We start from the raw sequence: 20,273 nt of genomic DNA on the forward strand, positions 1-20,273 counted from the left end.
TGTTAAATCTATGGTCTAGTAGGACCCCTGGACTGAGCCTCAGACCCTAAAATATAGGGGGTGAATACAGAAGTACTGGTATGCAGAGTAATCCAAAAACAAAAATACAACTTTTATATAACATAGGTGAGAGCTATTATAAAACACGTTAGCACAAAATCATTTGAAAATGCATGGGCATAGTATAATGATTTTCAACAATAATGCAGCACTATGGAGCTAGATGGTACACCCTATAATTTCACATTTTCACCGACTGCCAAACCTTAGTTGCCGCCAAAATTGGAGTACTAGTGAAGAAGACACACAAGATCACACAGCAGGGTGCCACAACCCCAATCAAGTCAATATATCATGGTTGGGCTCAAAATCACAAAGCAGGGCTCCTAACCAGAGGTCCCGAGTTAGGATGACATAGTACTAGGTATGCAAGATCACACAGTAGGGTACCAAGTTCCCGCGTCGGTAAATCATGGTTTCCAGCATAGAGTCATCTGACTCGTTCTTTCTTCAGGTAACCATCTAACTCACATTAATCAAGGTTTAGATTTGATATAAGGAAAACATGCATCATGCTAACAACATTCTTTTCTTCTTTCATTCGAGGCAATTCCTCCATAGGGTATCGTCATACCCCGACTTGCAAGTCATCAGTACCACATTAATTTCCAAAATTTCTTATACAAATCATAGTATGAACACCAACAAGACTCCCATACACCATCACATGCATAATGACTCCCAACACGTAATAGTCAAGAAACTTCATCATTTGTAATGTAGTACAATAGTGGATATAAAACTCATGCTCTTAGTAGTTTAACAATAGTATCATGTGGGTACATAAAACATCTTCATGGGGATTAAAAGATTCACAAATAATGTTCATAACACCTTTCAAAATTCAAATCATATGCCCACCATTTCAACAATTAAGATATATAAGCAAACAACCCCATGAATTTTCAATGTTCCTCTCAAAACCATATCACAATGCATGCTTTTTGTGTTAAAAATGAAACCCCACATATAATTGCATACATACTTAAGTAATTATTAAAATTTTGTTCACATTCGTATCAAAATTATGCCCATGAGATTAGGACAAGCCCACGTACCTTTTTTTGTTAAGTAGAGAGAGAAACCCAAATCTTAATTGAGCCTTTGGAGTTATTGACCTTGAGAATGAACTTTGATCTTTGTAGAATGGATTAGGTTTTTGATATTGAGAGAATAAGAGAGGTTTTAGATGAATTATGCTCTCCTTAAGTTAAAGATCGTGTTATGACTGAGTCATGATGGGAAAAAAATAGACTAAAATACCCTTCCTAGCTCAGAATTTAAAAGAAAAATGTGAACTGGCACTCGATGCGTTAACCAATGCGATGCATCGATATCGCATCGGGACACTATTTCACCAATACGACCATCGATGTGGCACATCGACTTTGTATCAAGCCACTATTTCCAATATCCAAACACACCTCTAACGTTGTCTGAAAAATCTGAAACTTCCCCAACACACACTTTTTACTCCCCCGATCAACTTAAAAATTCATATCTCAAGGTTGGAAAAATTGATTTAAAAATCACAAAAGTTTAGGAGATTAAAATATGAATAAGTTCTTTTGAATACTTAGGAAATTTTCAGATGATTAACCCTTTAAGCATGCTACGAAGTAAGATATTAAGTCGAGGACACCACGAGGTGTTACAATTTAACTCAGGTCCTATCAAGGTTTGAATTAGATAGTACACTACCTGTTCCTTCTTATTTTTGTTCTCCTGAGCAAGAAGTGCTCTAAGTAATTGCTCTTGTGATGCAATGTAGAGTATCAATGACCTTCCAGGAGTTGGTGCCCCTAGTATAGGTGGATTTAACAAGTATCTTTTGATGCTTTCAAAGTATTTTGACATGATTGGTCCAACAAAAAGGTGCATCTTTTTTCATTAGATGGTTGAAGTTTTGACATCTTCCAGCCAGATTGGAGATGAACCTCCGAATGAATACCAAATTTCCTTGTAGATTGTGGAGGTCTCTAAAGTTTTTTGGCTCAAGCATTTTTTGAATGGCATCAATATTCTTGGGATAAAATTTAATTCCAAAATGACGCACAATAAATCCAAGAAAATTTCCCGAAGTAACCCCGAATGCACATTTGAGTGGGTTCATTTTCAAGTCAAATTTTCTCAATCTCTCAAAAACACACGAATGACTTCAAGATGGTCGTCCCTGCACTTTGTCTTTACCACTAAGTCATCAACGTAACATTCCACCCTCTTATGTAATATGTCATTAAAAATATTTTGTATTGCACATTGGAAGGTGGCACCCTTATTTTTTAGACCAAAAGGCATAACCATGTAACAACATATCCCTTATGAAGTTCAGAATGCAATGCAATGCATTCTTTGTTCTTTAGAGACATTCATATTTGATTGTATCCTAAAAACCCATCCATAAATATTATAGCTTCATGTCAAGTTGTCACATCAACCATGATCTCTATAATCGATGTCGGGAAATCATCTTTTGGACATGCCTTATGCAAGTCTTGAAAATCAACGTAGATATGTATTTGACCATTTTTTTCTTAAACGGTACAATGTTTGAGATCCATGATGGGTACTTCACTTCTCGGATAAATTCAGCTTTAATAAGCTTATTGACCTCTACTTTAATTTGTGTTACCAACTCAGGACGAAACACCCATTGTGTTTGCTTTATAAGACGTGTCCTTGATCCCCAAATAATGAATAGCTACCCTAGGACTAAGGCCTGACATTTCTTGGTACGACCAGGCAAAGACATATTTGTACTTAACTAATAACTTAAAGTAGTTCATCTCTTCTTGAGGTGTAAGAAGCGCATTAATGAATACTGGGTGCGGATCTTCCAGAGTGTCGATATTAAGTTCTTTGAGTTCATTTATGGTTGATTGTACACCATCCGCCAGTTGGGGTAGAGCCTCTTGAACATCACCATCCACACCATCATAGTATGGATCTTTATCCACTGTTATGTGATAGGATGCTTGTACAAAGTTTGAATCTTACATTTGCCTTCCTTCAGATGTTGTGATGACTTCTTCTTGCTCCTTCTTTGTTTCTCCACAAAACTAGTTAGTGAAAACAATGGTCCTCCTTTTCACTTTTAGCGAACTATCTATGATGATTGACAACACAACCTTTTTTTCCATACGTGATGGGAAAATACTATGAATGTCTTTGTCATTGATTCCTTAAAAAAATTGCTTTTCATTCTCGAGCAACCTCTTTTGTGCTAATGACTTTCTTGTGGTTCCTAAATGATTAAATACAGAAGTTCTTGAGGTGTCAGCCTCTCCTTCCATTTGTTCAGAGGCTCTACTTTTATCCTTGCAACCCAATCAATTTTTCAAATACAGAGACACGAGGTGTAAATCTTTCTATGAATTTAAACACAGAAGTTTGTTGTGGCATTTTCTCATCCTTAGATTCCTTGTCTTTTTCTATTGAGGCAAAATGTGATGAGGTTGTTTCCTTGCCCTTCTTAGTAGATATTCGAAGAGGTTCTGACAATTTAGATCCAGGCTAAACTTAGGAGTGGCAACTATAAGACTTGTATCTTCTCACCAATGACATCATATTTGAGCTCACCTAGCCTTGTCAGAATGGAGAAGTCGTAACCTAATTTTTCAAGCAGCACAAAGGCTTTCTCATCAAAGTGACCTTTTATCATACGAGCCAACGTATTGCTTCCTGAAAGCTCAGGCATGATAGATGGGACTTGTATAACTGGGATAGTCATAATCTTCTTCAAATCTTGGAATGCCCTATGGATCATTTCTCTTCTTGGAGTGTGGCTTTGTTGGGTACATACTTCTAGCAAGGGTTGTCCATCTTTTCAACAATCACGAAGGATGTAACAAAAAATTAGATGGTCTTCATTCATCTTCATCTGCACTTCTCCTTCAAATGATAAAAGTTAAGTGGAGAGTTTTTTCAATTCTCTCCTTAGGCATCTTAACAACAGCCTGTTGAACCTTTACTTCTTTTAAAACAAAATTTGTTGGCTAGTGTTGGTTTGTCCATACCCAATTCATAAAAATTCAAGTAAAATTTTTCATCTGCAAAGTATGACTCTATCTCAATGAAAGGATTGATATCCACATTAATTTGACTACTTCACCATCCTTTATATACTTTATACATTAATGCAAAGTAGATGACACCACTCCCTTTTCATGCATCCAGAGGAATCCGAGAAGAAAGTTGTATGATGTTTTGGCATGTATAACATGAATCAAAATGTTTGATTTAATGTCGCCAATAGATAACCCTACACAAATCTTTCCCATAGCTCGTTGTCCTCCTTGATTAAAGCCTTGAATCGTTATATTATTTTTGGACAATTCATCAATAAAAATTCCAAGCCTTTTGAGCATCGTCTTTGGCATGATATTGATTGCCGAACCATCATCGATCAATATACGATTCAGATGTTGTTCTTAAATAGCCCCTACAACAAACAAAAGTTAGTTATGTAGTTTAGACCCTAACAATAAATCGTCATCTGTGAAGGAAATTACAGTGCAACATGTTGCGGCTTCTTTATTAGAATGATATTCTCGTGTTATTATTGGACAATGCCTGTTTTGCTTTATTTTATTTCTTTTGTGATAGAAATTACATGTGTGGCACCAATTTGACTAACTTCAAAAAAAATTTCTAGAAAGAACTCATACAATGTAATAACCCTTCGAGCCTTTTGTAATGATGAACCATCAATTTTATTACTAGTATCAAACTTAATTCTTTTTGGTGGTCGTAGATGCTCCATGTTATTGTTCATCACTCTTGGCTTAGGAAGTCATATTTTTAGAACCATTTGATGTTTTATTTTCTTACGAGAAACCAAGGTCCAACTATCGTCATTATTATCTTTGGCTCTGTTTTCTGTTCCCAATGAGCCTTCAAGATTTTTCATTGGAAAATCCACTTCAACTAGCTCGCAGCTCCCAAATTGCAAGAAGATTGAGCTTGGCATAGTTTGAGAGATTGAACACTCCTTCTTCTCGGGTATATTACTAGAGTGATTTTCTTCTACTATTTCATCCATGTCGATGATGATTTTTTATTCACTTACTAGTGTAATGATTTTCTCCTTCAAGATAAAGCACTTTCCCGTTGGGTGACCAATGACGCGATGATACTTGCAGTACTTGGGATCATTGACCACGTTGATTTTCTCTGGCCTTTTTTATTCAGAAAGATCAATGATATTCTTAACTAGCAATTCATCTAGTGTCATAAGTACATCTGAATCTAGAAATGGATAAACCTTATCTTATAATCTTTCAAGGTTGGACGACATTTATCCTCTCTTGGATCTTGCCTCGAGGCTTCCTCTTCCTTCACTTTTTGCTTGGTTGTAACCTTCACAGAAGTTTCTTTCACTGCCATGGACTGTTAAGTCTTTGAGCTCATACCTTTCTTGAAATATCTTTTTTCTTTCAGCGGATCAATAAAAGGGGATGCTTTCTCGTGACTTGTGATACTCAACTCCATATCATGTGCTCGTGTATCAAGTTCTTCAAATATTTGTGGTTTGATCCCTTATAGTATGTATAGAAGGCCCCAACGTATTCCTTGAATGCATATTTCTACCATAGATATTTAAGAAAGACGGTATTTGCAGTCTAAACTCAATGATTTCCATCAATTGATGTAACCGTTACAGGCTCATCTTTTCTTCGCTTGGAGCCAGTCAACTCTGTAATGCTCACAGTTCGTTGGGTGTTGTAACATTGATTGAGAAATTCCTTCTCGAGCTGCTCCCAACTATCAATTGAATCATGCTCCAGGTTAATATACCAGTCAAATGCATTCCGCTTCAATGAACGGACAAACTATTTTACCAAGAGATCACCATGTGTGCTAGCATGCTACATGTTTCGACGAAATGGGCAATGTGTTGCCTCGAGTTTCCCTTGCCATTAAATTACTGCAACTTTGGTGGTTGATAGCTCGCTAGCATGGATAGACAATCAATTCATCCTGTGTAAGGCTTGGAGTAATACAAAGAACTCTGTGGTGCTCAACCATATTGAGCCATGATGGTGTTTGTTATCATGTCTTGCAACTATTGGACAGATAAAGCTGCAACGGAAACAGATTATTTCTCCTTTTGAAATTTAAACTTAGCAGGTGATTCCTCAACATCCTTGTTTTGTGGAGTGAAGCCAGGTGGATAAGTAGGGATGTGACTCGACTCTCCTGGTTCGTTAGCCTCCGGTTTGTTCATGAGTTAAGCGATATGAAGATTCTTATTGTCAACCGACTTTTTTAGGGCTTCAATGGTTTGCTCCATCATTGCAAACTTCTCGTCCATGTCAGTTGAATCAACCATTAAGGCATTGACCTTTGTTGAAATTGGAGAATCCGTTGAATCTTCAAGTTCTCCAAAGTTGGATTCGATTAGAGAAAATTCACCAAAGAACATGGATGCAAGATTGCCCCCAGTAGCCGCCAAATGAGAGTTGTTGTTTTTCGTCACCTCCAAAGAGGTGAAGTATTCAGATTCATCCAAGCCACTAGCCCTGAACTTTCGACGAGTAATCGGTCTAACACGATTGAGGTCAGCAGATGCGACAGTAGAGCCCTTGCACGTAACATCGTTTGTTTTTTTGAAGTCCATTGAAATAGTTGAATTTGTAGCTTCCAATTTGTACGAGGAAGAGATGAAGAGCAGAAATGGTCTCACTGGGCGTGCCAAAATTTGTTTGCAACAAATTTTCAAAGCGTAAAAAATTAACTGCAATCAAAGTTAATTAAAAGATTTATTTTTATTGATGAATCTTGTGAGTACAATACTGTAACTCTCTTGATTCTTCTCTCCTAAACTTAGAAATAATCCGAGAGCCTTCAGTAGCGTGTTTCTCGAATCGTTGGATGTTTTGGACTCCTAGAGATGTATTTCAATCGCCAAAGATGTCAGCAAATGTTTTGATACTTTGGAATAATCTCCAAAAAGAACTCCGTTGATTGCTCTTTGCAAGAACTTGATAGTCGATGTCGATGTTTCCAATGCTTGTCAAAGTCCTCTTTTCAAATTCCTCTTAGAATGTTATGTTACCTCCTATTTATAGTTGTAGGGAGTAGGCTGGGTTGCTTGTGATTAGCCGAAATATGTCACTTTGACACTTGATAACTTTTGACTGGTTCTCGAATTTGAATGAGATTTCCACATCATTTTTACATATGACGTCGTTTTGTTGGTCTTGAATTTGATGGGAACGCCAAGTCACCCTGGCATGTGGCATGGGTTTGGGCTCCAAGGTATATTGGATCATGGTCTTGAATTTGATAAAATGGACCAACTAATTTATAAGGCCCAGATTAATTAATTAACCCAAATAATCGTGAACTAAATTCAAATTTTGTATGAATTTAATCCATCGAATTTTGTATGTCTACAGATTCATCTTTATTCTTTGATAAAATAGTTCAAATTTAGTTGTTAGTTTTTTCTACTCCAAAAATTATTGTCAGAAAATTCATAATTCATATAGAAAATGATGGATTCCTTCAACACACACACACTCGTCAACTCCCCCACCCCCTAAAAATATAAGGTCTTAGAAAAACAATCATATATAAATATTTTAAAGAATTTAAAGACATCGATAATATCATAATTCGTTCAATATCAAATAAAAATAGAAAATTTCATGTAACCATTATGTAACTTAAAAATGTTAAAGTTTTCAAATATTATTTTTGTCAATCTTGCGATATTACTTGGGCAAAAATTATATTACCACTTCAACTTGACTTTAAAAACTAAATACATCTCTCAATTTTATCTATTTTTTTTTTTAATATTATGATACATCTTTTTAAATTACATTACTATCTCCGTTCCATTATAGTTGGTCATCTTATTAAAAATAAATGTCTCATATTAGTTGATCACTTACTAAATCAGAATATAATTAATTATTTTTTCCGTGATACCCCTACAACACATAGCATACAATAAATGTGAACAATTCCAATTCCAATTCTAATGTTCATTCCTGTGCCCAATGAATACAATTAATATTGCTAAAGGGTAAAATAGTACAATTTATAATTCAATTTATGATTTTTTGTAAAATGAAATATGTCAAGCTAAAATGGGACAAAGGGAATATGAAATGAAGTAAAAAGCTGAAATGTATTTGGAGGCATATTTATATTTCATATAAAAGAATAAAGACTATCTAAATTCACGGTTTAACTTAAGGGGCTATTTTGACCAATTTTTTTTTCAAAAAATAGGGACTATTTTAGCAATTGTTAGTTTATAAAGAAAATCTACAAAGTTGAATGACATTATTGAAATAAAAAAAAGATAATTAACTTTAGTGGGATATTTTCTTAAGTCGGGCAGACCTATATAGTATTTTGGGGTGCTCCGGCACCCACAAAACTCGATGCGGAATGGATATAATTACATAAAAAATATAGAAAAATAGGCATAAAACATATAAAAGCACCCACTATAACAAAAAGTTGGTTGGATGCATTGACATTTAAGTTGATCTTATGTTGCTTCGTTGGAAGGAGGCTCCGGGTTCGAACCTTATTGAGGTGATTTTTTACTTTTTTTCAATTTTTAAATTTTTTAAGCACCCATTATCCTTAAATTCTGGGTCCGCCATTGTCTTTAAGTTGAGTGAAAATATGAGAAATTGACTCTCAAGTGGTTGAAATCCATGTAACATGATGTCTCCTCAAGCAATGGTTTAGTGCAGAACCATAAAATTCAAATGAGGATAAATTCTTCAATACAAATGACATCTCACAAAAAAACATAAACACAAGCTTGCTGAGTTTCGAACTTGTGCGCCAACCGAAGTCGGGCCAGAAGCAGAAAACAAAGGGATTTCTCCCATAAAAATAAAAATTTAAAAAAAGGTACCTACTTATAGGTTATAGTACTCAAAGATGAATAATGCATAATTAGCATAGAAAAGCATTGCTTCCTTTGTGACTCCAGAGGCTGCTTCCATCTTCAATTGCCTGAATCAATTATGGTTGACAAATTAAAGCCTAGTCAGGTTGATTGATTAGCAGTAAAACAGTATTGAGAAACTAAATTGAATGTATAAATATGAATTTTAACAATGATGCATAAGAAATTGGTTTTGACCTGCACACTTCACTAGAGACATGTTATTCATAGTGAATTAAAAATGTGGGACCTGAATTTATGTATATAATTATTATTTAATTTGGCATACTCAAGCTAGAAGCAGCAGATTCAGTTGAAGTCGCAAAATCTGCTCTAAATTATCTTCAATGATTCACCAATATTTATCTTTCTCCATCAATGGATATCTGCGAGTTGAAGACTTTAGCAGAGTATTAAAGTGGGAAAAGAAAGCTATTACTGGAGCCATGAGATGTGAAAGAACAGTATGCATCTCCTTTTACTAGCAGAGTACTATTAAAGGCATCTCAGTTTGTATGACAACCAAGAAATAGCCAAGAACAAGTAGCACACGGTTCAAAACAAGGTGGACAATGGGTCCATCCTTCTACCTTTCTTCACTTGAATATCTTGACTTTCTATGGAAGATTTTGAACCCGCAGCGTACATTTATCGACCCAGCATAGATAGAGTAAACTCTTACTACAAGACCAAATCAAATAAAAAGCTCTAACTAAAGGATATTTTTTGGATTAAAACAACGAAAAGAGAATATCAGTTAATAAACCACTCATAGTTGCAAACAGAATTAATTGCTCAGTGCTTAGTCTTAACTACTAATTGTGGCATAATTATTCTTAAATATCTAACATTTCTTTTTTTTTTTTTTTTGGGTAAATAGGACATTATATGAATACTTAATATGCATCATTACATGGTAGCGACAAAGCGGCTTGTCCACTATTAATGTTCGGGGGAGGGGGAACATACTCTTACAACGATCCGAATAGGCACAAACCGTTTTAGCTTAACAAAAAGAGTTCCTATTTTGTTTGTCTCTATCTTATCCGAAATAAAAAATGGTGGAACTTCCCAACGTTTTCTATATATTTGTCTGGGGTGAACCTTTAGGGACATATAGTAGCATTTAAAACTCAGGGATAATAGATTTGCCCCTTTATCACTTGAACAAATCTTTAGGGACAAATCGTTCAATCTTTGTCACTTGAACAAAGACTGGGACAACACCCCAAGTTAATAGTGCAGCAATTAGCAACCGCTGAAATAAGAGTAAAGTATATTATATCACAAAGGACTTGACCGAAAAGCACTTCAATCGCTAGACTCTCTGCCCATAGCCCATAGGCCCTAGATGCTCGTAGTTAATGCTATCCAAGGAATGAGCAAAAGGAAAAAGAAATTAGAGCTAATTAGAATTTCAAGAGTATTCCATATTTTGGTTGTAAATAGAAGTGGAGGGGAAAGAAGCAAAAGAATATACATACGTGTATAAAAAAGAATTGTAGATTTTTTCAAATAATTCTTTGCTTTCAATGAGTATGAATGTTTAAAGTTAATACTCCCTCCGTTAAAAAAAAATGACCTAGTTTGACTTGGTACGGAGTTTAAAAAAATAAAGAAAATTTTTTAATTTTGTGATCTTAAATTAAAGATATGTCAAATATACCAAAATTTCCTTCTTAAACATGCCACATGAAAAGTTAAAATTTAAAAGTTACTTCCTCTGTCCCATTTTATGTGTCATCATTTCCTTTTTAGTCCATCCTAAAAAGAATGTCATGTTTCCTGATTTAACAATTATTTAAAGATACAATTCCACTTTTATCCTTATTGATCCCACTTAATTAAAAAAAAGACACTAACACATTTTTTGATAAAGGACAATTTGGTAAACATTATCAAAATCTTTCCTTATTTCTTAAACTCCGTGCCCGGTCAAATGGCGACACATAAAATGAGACGGGAGTAATACTAAAAGAGAAAAGGGATCATTCTTTTTTAAACGAACTAAACGGAGGGAGTACGTGAAACAGTTCTTACAGTGTTACCAGCCAGCTATGACAGTGATGTCTGCAGCAAGGCTCCTATTAATTTAGCTTACTACACATAATATACAGCGATAAGCGTTTTAATGCCGAGGCTCAAATGGCTGTATTAATTTAGCTTACTATATGCACACTCCAATATACAGGGATAAGCATTCAAGCTAAGGCTGAGGTTAAGTGATCAGTGAAGTAATTTAAATTGAAAAAATGAGTTTTCATGTTCAAACTAATAAAAAAAAACTATTTCATGTGATTCTAAATATTTGTTATCCTTTCTAAAATAGATATTTTATAATATTTGTCATTTTAGAAAAATCTAAGATATAATTGAGTATATTTTCTTTATTTTACACTTAAAATTTTTTTCAATTATTGATGAAAGATCACACTTTTCATTAATTAGTGAAATTAAAAATAAATGATTAAAAAAAAAAATAAAGGTATAATAGTAAAAATACATAGTACAAACCAAAAGGTGACAAATATTTAAAAACCGAGTACTTTTTTTTCTTTTATCCAAGTCTAATATATTACATAGAGGAGGTAGCTAACACCCCACTTTTCACTTTCAAATTCAAATTATGTAAATTTTGATCAAAATTAAAAAAATATTTTTTTCATTCTAGTGACACCAAAAGAATCACAACTCATAATATTTATAATTCAATTTTTGAATCCTCCGTATCATTTTATTTGTCATGTTTTATTTTGAATCCTCCGTATCATATTTTATTTTACTAAACTAGTTTTTATTTATTACATCTCTCTGTTTAATACTTTTATCTTTTGCACCACAGTATTATATTTTCACATGTATGACTAGGGATAAAGGCAAAAACAAATAACTAATTATACTTTAATTTTTAAGAATGATAATTATTTTTGATTACTATTTTTAGTAAGCACCGGACGACAAATAAAGTGATTCTGGAACATACAACTTTAAAAAGTAGTTATATTAACTCTTAAAAAATAAAAAGGATACCACGAGTGTCCTGCATAACTCAATGCTAGGTAACTTAATAGTATAAATAACATAAATATCAACCCTTTTGGAAGTATTATACTTTTTTCCGCTTTTTTAATTACTTTATTCTCTCTATTAATATACATAATATAACCGATATATACATAGCATTTTATGTATATGTTGGAATTTTTATAATATGTTTAGGGAGTTGAAATTTTTTGTAATATTAAAAACATAAATTGTGTCTTTGTGTAATTTTTAGAACTTAATATCCTATCGGAGCAAATGGACACTCCCTTTGTCCATCTTACTTGTCAATTAGACTTTACACACATTTTAAAAAATAATAAATAATAAGAGTACTTTTACTATATCATTTTTAAATATTATAAATTTAATTTTTTGAAAAATGTAATGGATAATAATTATAGTTAGAGTAATAACTAAAGGACCGTTTGATTTGAAAATAAATTATGTTGAAATTAGTTATGCTGAGATTATTTCTTATTGAGTATTTGGTTTGTCATATTCAAAATAGTATGCATTGCATAATTTCTAAAAAAAAGTTGTTTGTTTATAAAAATATCCTCCATCTTATTTTATTTTTTATATTTTCTTTGCAAGTTTTATTTATTCGTTCTTAAAAAAAAATTATCTTATTTAGCTTAAATATTTTTGTGTGTTCTCATGATTGTGCCGCGTGTTTTTTAAAAATAAAACGTCATCTTAAATTTGTTAAAGTAAAAGTGATTTTATTGTTTCTGACAATTCATTTAAGCACATATCACCCTTATATTATAAAATATTAAAGTTATCTTTATTTTAATTGATATATAAAATTTAATCAAGTGACAAAAAGACTATTTAATTAAAAATATGTAATTAAGTAGTGGATTCGATATTTTTATAAGAGAAATCAAATTATAAGTAAACATAAGAATTAGACAAACAAATTCAACATATAATGTACTCATAAATAAAAATTATATTTACGGAGTAATTTTTCAATGGAAAAATATATTATGAAAAAATAACGATCAGTGAAAAAATGGTATTAAAAAATATACATGGATGTACAAAAGTGATGTATGTAAGAGAATTTAAGGAGGATATTTTCGTTATTTTACACATTTTATACTGGAATAAGTTATTCTGGTATTACTATTACCACCCAAAGGTAGGGATAACTTATCCCAGAAGTATAAATTGAGATTAAATTCCTTGACTAAATAATACCTCCAATCAAACATGAGATAGAATAATCCTACATTTTATCTCGGGACTATTATAACTTATACTTCACATCAATCGAACCCCTAATTATAAATCTTGAAATAAGTTATCCCATACTGTGCAACCAAACAAGGGATTAAGGGATAATAAAAAATTATCCCGATACTATCTCTTTTTCTCCCTCATACCAAACGATCCCTAAGGGGTCGTTTGATAGAGTGTATTATAAAATATAATGCATACATGAGTTAATGTGTACTACTAATACCTTGTTTGGTATGTCTTTTTGCCTATGTATAACTAATGCTTGCATTAGTTATACACTCTATTGTGTATTGAAGTGTGTACTAGTAATACACTATATCCTATGTATTAGTAATACAAAGACATTAAATACATGCATTAACTTATTAAATGACCTTAATACCCCTCAATTTCCCTCTTAAAATATTTCACCATTCATTTTCCCGTCATTTTAATTTGCAATAGTGAATCTTTTTCAAAAATTTCACAATTTCTTTTTCCACCATTTTAATTTACAATAATGAATAGTTGATTTAAATAACTAATATATTTTTGCTTTGCTTCGGGAGTCTTTAAAAAGATTCTAAAAAAAATTGAGACTATTTCTTAATTTTACGTTTTGTATTTTATTTTTATTTCGACTATGTTAATCCATCGTCGTGACATTTCTGCGCAAAGACGAAGGTCTTGCAATTAATCCTAAACCTCTATATAATAGTTCAACAATACTAATTATGTTTGAAATGACAAAAGAACTTTGTTGTAAAAAAGTTTACAAAATCAAAGAAGGGTATTTTTGTAAATAAAAATTTCTTTTACAGAAATTATGAAAGATGTATTATTTCTTATACACTTTACCAACCCCTAAGAGTAAAATGAATACAAATAAGTAGATTATCCATTGATTTACATGGATTGTTAGATATTCTTTATAAAGTAATATGGACAAATGATGTAGATTAAAGGCCACGTTTGACCATGAAAATCATAATTTTTGAAGTTGAAGTTGAGTTGTGTTTGACCAGAAATATAAATTTGAGTTGTTTTTAAAATTTTGTGAGAGAAGAATGAAAAAAAGTGAAAACAAATTGTATTTGAAATTCTCATGGCCAAACGCTTATTATTTACACTTTTTTAACTAAAGTAAAATAATTTTTTTAAAAAAATAATAATTTTCATGATCAAACGGTTACTTTATTTGACCTACTAGCTAAGTAAGACCTCAAAATCAAAAGCTCCCAACCCTAGCTAGCAAGTGCTCTTAAAGCAAAGATAAAGAGCGCCGTTGAACTGAGAAGTGTTGTCTGTTTATGATATGACATTTAAATGTGACATCCAATGGTGGGGCACTAAATTAAAAAAAGAGAAAAAGAAATAGGGATTTAATAAAAAAATAAAAAAGGAGCATCTAGTCTAATACAGACTATACCCTCCACCATTGTTAGAGTACCCTTTCATCCCAGCTATTAACACCTGTCTGTGGCTATAGACATGCTAAGGAAGAAGGAGACCAAACAAAGAGACAACCCAGCCTATACCCATTCAAAGGAAACCGTGCAGCTTATCATCATAAAATAAATAAGCACATGCCGAATTGTCTTTTAAGTACTAACTTTTTATGAAACCAAGAAATCTATAATCCATTTCGTGGTACTATACACATTGATCTAAAGAAAAATACAAAGCTCAACTCAGAAAGCAGAAAAATGGAGTAGAATGATGATAGAGTTAAAGAATTGAAATTTACCAGGGATTAAGATGCGCAGTAGAGGAACTTGCTTTTGTATGAACTTAGTTCTTTTCTTTTTCTTTCTGATCTGAATGTCCATAGCCATTTCCATAGAAGAGGTGTAAGCCAGCATCATATTCAGTTGTGGTGCCATGAAATAAATTCTGTGATCCGTTTATAGGAGAAAACCTCTGGAAGTGAGGCATAGTAGACTGCGAAGAGGAAGAATTGGACTGAAGGGTCCCCCTATTGAAACCAGAAGCAGATGAAGAAATGCTGAAGTTCAAATTGTATTCGTTACTCGTATTGCTTCTGTGACCATTACAATTACTCCCCCCACTGGTGGTCACAGACGGAACTAGGTTGTCACCGCCAAATGGGAAATGCTGCAGCTCGGGGCGATGGTCCCCCGTAATACTAAACATTGGTGAAGGCACCACTCTTAATGACTGTAGAGGATTTCCTATATAAATTTGATCCGAGAAGCCACTAGTGTTGTCAATTCCACGAGTAGATGATGGGCCTAATAATCCTGAGGTAAAGTACTCCAAGGGATTGGTAGACCATTGCCTTGGCATGTTTTGGTGAATAGAGGCATTAGGACTTGTGTTACTGTTGTTATTGTTATTATCGCTCATACCACCTGTCAATAGCTCAGTAAAAGAAGAGCTAGGGTGCATATTTTGGTGATGAGCAACAACAGAAGACTTGTTTTCTTTCTCCTTTTCCTTCTCTGTGGCCCTTTCCTTTGCTCGCTCCCGTGCCTTGAGCCGACTATCAGATCTGGAAAATGACAATCCAGGACCTTTGCTGGTCTCAGAATTGCTACAACAAGGTTTCTGTTGACCTTGTTGTTGTTGCTGCTGCTGCTTGTAATTTGGATAATCATCCATTTCAACATCAGCTGAATCAAAATCCGGCTCAGTTCCAACACTTGACCTTTTCTCATCGCTGAGCTGCAGTGTATCTGGAAATGCCTCGAGAGGTGGAAGCTCAGCAATTGAAGGAGCAGCTGCTTTTAGCAACCATTCCACAGCCTTACTCGGCTGATCACAACCGAGCCGGTCTTGCAAATCATAGAACTGTATAGCTGTGTTGACTGAGAGTCGAACACGTCTGTCTCTTAGCCCCTTAGAAGTCAATACTTTGCTGTGCCTATCTTTCCCTCCAGATGCTCGAGAAACTCTAACAATTCTTGATGAAGGCCGACCATAAAATTTTGCAATAGCACCAAGGCCACGCTTTTTGTCTTCTCCTGCATCATCTACTTCATATTGGTACTGCTCATCTTCCTTGTTCCTGATTCTTGGGAACTTGCACTCTTCAGTTCGAATCTCCTCCATCTCCATACTTCCACTTTCATACCTTTCTCGAACAAAAGTTCAAAAGCAAGATTTAACCCACCTTCAAAATTTTCTTGAGCCTAAGAAATAGTAGTGTTAAGAGAAAATCACAAAAGGGGTATTTTCCTATGTGGATTTGGGACTTGAATTAGGGTTCAGAGATGGAGAAAAATAAAATACAAATATATAAAACTATTTGCTGTATGTAGGGGTCCTTGGGCTTAGTGGACTCTATATGTAGACATGGGTTTTAGATGTCCTTTGCATTGATCATCATTATACACTACTTTGGCTTTTATATATATATATATATATATATTTATTGAGAAGGGAAATTTATTTATGTGTAAAAGGGTGTTTTTTTTGTGGTTTGATATATCATGTTCAACTACAGATAGGGCTTCCTTTTGCAGCGCTTTCAAAACAAAGGCCTGTGTCATCTCTGCACCACAGTACTGTTACACTGTATGAAAACAGTCAAAACATGGCCCAAAAAAAAAAAATCAGAAGCCCCCAAAATTAATTTTAATTTAAAAAAAGTGACAAAAGAAAAGAAGAAGATTACCATTTCTAACATATCATTAAACCTCGTAAGGTAGAAAATCAAATGGTACTAATGAAAAATTTTACTGCAGTACTTCATCTGTTTCATAATAAATGAATTGTTGAATTTTAATACACATATTAACTAAAAACATTAAAAACATAAATTTAACATAACTTTCTATTTTTACCCAAAAAAAAAAAAATTGACCTAGTAATACCTTTTCAAAAGTTAATTGATTGTCAAATCATAAAGGCAAATTTGAAAAAAAATTTAATGATTCACTTGTTTTAATACACTCAACAATTCACTTATTCTGAAACGGAGCGAGTATTAGTTTTCTTCCTTTCTTTGAAGACTGACCTTCCTTTGAGCTGAAACACCTAGCTTTTCATAGGGCTTTAGATTTAAGCTTTTGGACAGATGGGTTGATGAGAAAACCGGTAGAGCTATTCCTAATCTAAGAAGAAAAAATAAGTCCTTGGAATGTATAGCCTTTTTATGTGTAATTAAAGATCTGCTGACTTTAGAAATTGCATAGTAAGTTATTTCTATGCTCAAAAAGAAAGAAGATAAACTCACCAAAAGAAATTAAATAAAGAATGACAATTTAGTTAAAAAATAAACTATTGCCGGTGGGAGTTAAGTTCATTACTATACTACATACTATATACCATTAATTAAATAGATTATTAGAGGTTCTTGTTTTTGTGTTTGTGTCTGTATACAACAACAATTTATTTATATATATTTATTTAACCATTTGTTGTTTCTTGAATAGATACAGATAAACGTACAACAAAAATGAAAATCTACAGCTGTTGGATCTGAGAGGTTTGTGCTCTTTGAAGCGTCTCTACACAGTAGATCAACTCCTGGTTTCACAAAAAAGGAAAATCAAATTATGGATAAAAATCTTTTCTTTTATCTTCAATGATTAGCTAAAACGACATTGGAGAAAAACAAATTTTCCAAGACAAAAAATACTGTGGCATCTTGAACACACTCAAGAAGTGTTTCTTTCTTAGCTATAATTCACAAAATGTAAAAAAAATTACCTTTAACAGAGCTCAAATTATAGATATAAAGCTAAGTCCAAAGTTCAAGAATTTTACCCGAATTTCCTGTAACCCTGCTTCCTTGTATCACAACTTTTAAAACTCCAAAGCAAGAAAGTAAATTGTTTTCAAAAAAGAAAGTTGTATTAAGTTCCCATGATAATTTAAACAGTACTTAAAATTTAAAAATAAAAATAAAAAAAATGAAGAGAGAGAGAGAGTAGAATAAAAGCCCTAAGGACATGAACTTTCGAGCATATATATCACAAGGCTTATCGGGTAAGTACAGAAACAGTGCCGTTTTTCTCTTTTCCACTTTTTTTTTTCTTTTTAATGTCATTGCCAAGATATTTTTCCTTTTTAGCTGCTCTCTTTATTTTTCCTTTTCCATTTTCTTTTTTAAATCAATTATGACTGATCTTTGGTTTGCAAAACAAAGTTAATATTACTGCCTTCGATTACATATATACAAAATGTGTGAACCCACATACAAAGGTTGTTGCTTGGCGGATGCATGACTGTTGAGGTCTCTTTTGCCATAGATGTGGGTTCGAACCCACCAATTACATATACTTTTATTTTTTGATTCGTTACTCTTTTACACAATTTTTTTTTTCCTTTCCGGCTTTTCTAATGTGTAGGGTCTTTCCAGCTTCCCTTAACGTTTCTTATTAACAAAAAAAAAAAAAAAACGTAAAACAAATAAATAAAGGAAAGAAAGATTAACACAAAAGAAAAAAACATAAACAAATAAATAAAGAAAAGAGAAAACATTAATTATTAAAAGAAAATCTTATACGTTTGAGTTTCTTCGCATAAACTCGAAAATCCAAAATCTCAGTTTCTTCTCCATTCTTCCTCAATTTCTCTCTTTCTCCTCTTTTTCAGGTCTTATTAGTTACTAGACACCTTATAATTTTTGTTTAGGATCTTTAAGTAGAGTTAATATGATTACATAATTTTTTAAGCCTAAAATTCCTTCAGCTTCTAGTTCTTCTTTGTCGAGCTTTCCATCACCTGTCAATCTTTCTAAAGAATTAGACACGGACAAAGTGTGCACCAATTTAGATCTTAAAGCAGACCTTTTAGAAAGAAAATCAATTTTAGAATATTCTTCAGATGTACGTGGTTGGGTAAGGAGCTATTATATACAAAAGATGCCTTGCTAGCTTGGTAAATCTAAAAATTTTGAATTTTTAGTAAAAGATTTTGGAGGAATACCACGCCACTTTAATCCTAAATATTTTTTACCTCTACATACTTAATTGTTAGAATATAACATTTAAAAGAGTCCGAAGCCAAAAGGGCTCTTTCTTTTATCAAAAATTTCGAAAGGGACACTTACTTTCGAAAAAAATCAAAACGGACAAAACGCTGCGGGCCCTGCGACTTACAAGTCGCTCGGGGCCCAGCGACTTGCAACTCCTTTTTTTTTTGTTCTCATCCTTAACATCATCATTTTTACTCCTTTCTTTTCTCTTTCATTTTGACCGAGAACAATAATACTTACCCACTCAAAGATTCCACAATACATAGACCATTCACATATACTCCAAATTCCTTTTCTTGGTGGGAGCAACAGAAAAGAATAGAGAACGTTACATCATCTTTCTTTTTCTCCAATGACCGGAAAACATAAACACAAATAATTCTTCATTTTCATCACTTCACAATTCCACTCTCAAGCACACAATGTATTTAAATAATTTAAGTTGTTAATTATTATAATTTATTATATTTTTTTATGTAATTTTTATATTAATATACGTTACTTTTCTTATCCAAATTTTTGTGGCATTGATAGTCAATTATATTTTAAAAATAATTTAAGTTTTTAATTATTGTGATTTATAATACTTTCTTCTATTATTTACTGTACTTTTTATTTCATTTTCAAATAATATATGTTATTTTATATCTTCTTCTGTCCCGTCCCAATTTATATGGCACTAATATAATTTTGATAGTCAATCAAATATTTTATGTTGATATATCATTTTGTTATTCTTATTTTTCTAATACATAACGACTTATAATAAGGAGTGATATAGTAAAATCATCGTTCGAAAGACGAAAATTTAATTTAAAACATTAAGAGTTAATTTCACATTTTATATATATTTTATTTTTCATTAAATATTATTTATTTTCTTAATACCTAGATGACTCATAATAATTAATTAAGAGCGATTGATTATGTTATTACTATAAAAATTAATATAATTTTATCATATCCAATAGTAATCATCGATAATTCACCGGAATAGTATATTAATTAAATACGTGATGTTATATTTACATATGCAAAATATGATATTATTAAACATTATTAGATAATGCATTATAT

The 20,273-nt window shown here is 32.6% G+C and overlaps 1 protein-coding gene across 12 annotated transcripts; it reads right to left on the reverse strand.

Moving 5' to 3' along the window:
- Positions 1–8,754: 8,754 nt before the first annotated feature.
- Positions 8,755–18,356, reverse strand: LOC107856973 (transcription factor TCP2). Of its 12 annotated transcripts, none has more exons than XR_007044033.1 (5): positions 17,984–18,220; positions 17,666–17,743; positions 15,000–16,346; positions 9,270–9,366; positions 8,755–9,048 (listed from the first exon to the last, which is right to left on the reverse strand). XR_007044033.1 is itself a non-coding variant. In XM_016701930.2 (4 exons), the coding sequence occupies exon 3, from the start codon at positions 16,328–16,330 to the stop codon at positions 15,044–15,046; it is 1,287 nt and encodes a 428-aa protein (XP_016557416.1). In that variant the 5' UTR covers positions 16,331–16,346; positions 17,666–17,743; positions 17,984–18,220; the 3' UTR covers positions 8,755–9,048; positions 15,000–15,043. The 12 variants fall into 12 exon arrangements, 7 of the variants coding, with proteins under 7 accessions (XP_016557416.1, XP_016557417.1, XP_047251657.1 ...); XR_007044031.1 differs by having other exon boundaries at positions 15,000–16,404; positions 17,984–18,169; XR_007044032.1 differs by lacking the exon at positions 17,666–17,743 and having other exon boundaries at positions 15,000–16,787; positions 17,984–18,219.
- Positions 18,357–20,273: the final 1,917 nt, after the last annotated feature.

Source organism: Capsicum annuum, chromosome 8, assembly GCF_002878395.1.
Source record: "Capsicum annuum cultivar UCD-10X-F1 chromosome 8, UCD10Xv1.1, whole genome shotgun sequence".
Lineage (NCBI taxonomy): Eukaryota > Viridiplantae > Streptophyta > Magnoliopsida > Solanales > Solanaceae > Capsicum > Capsicum annuum.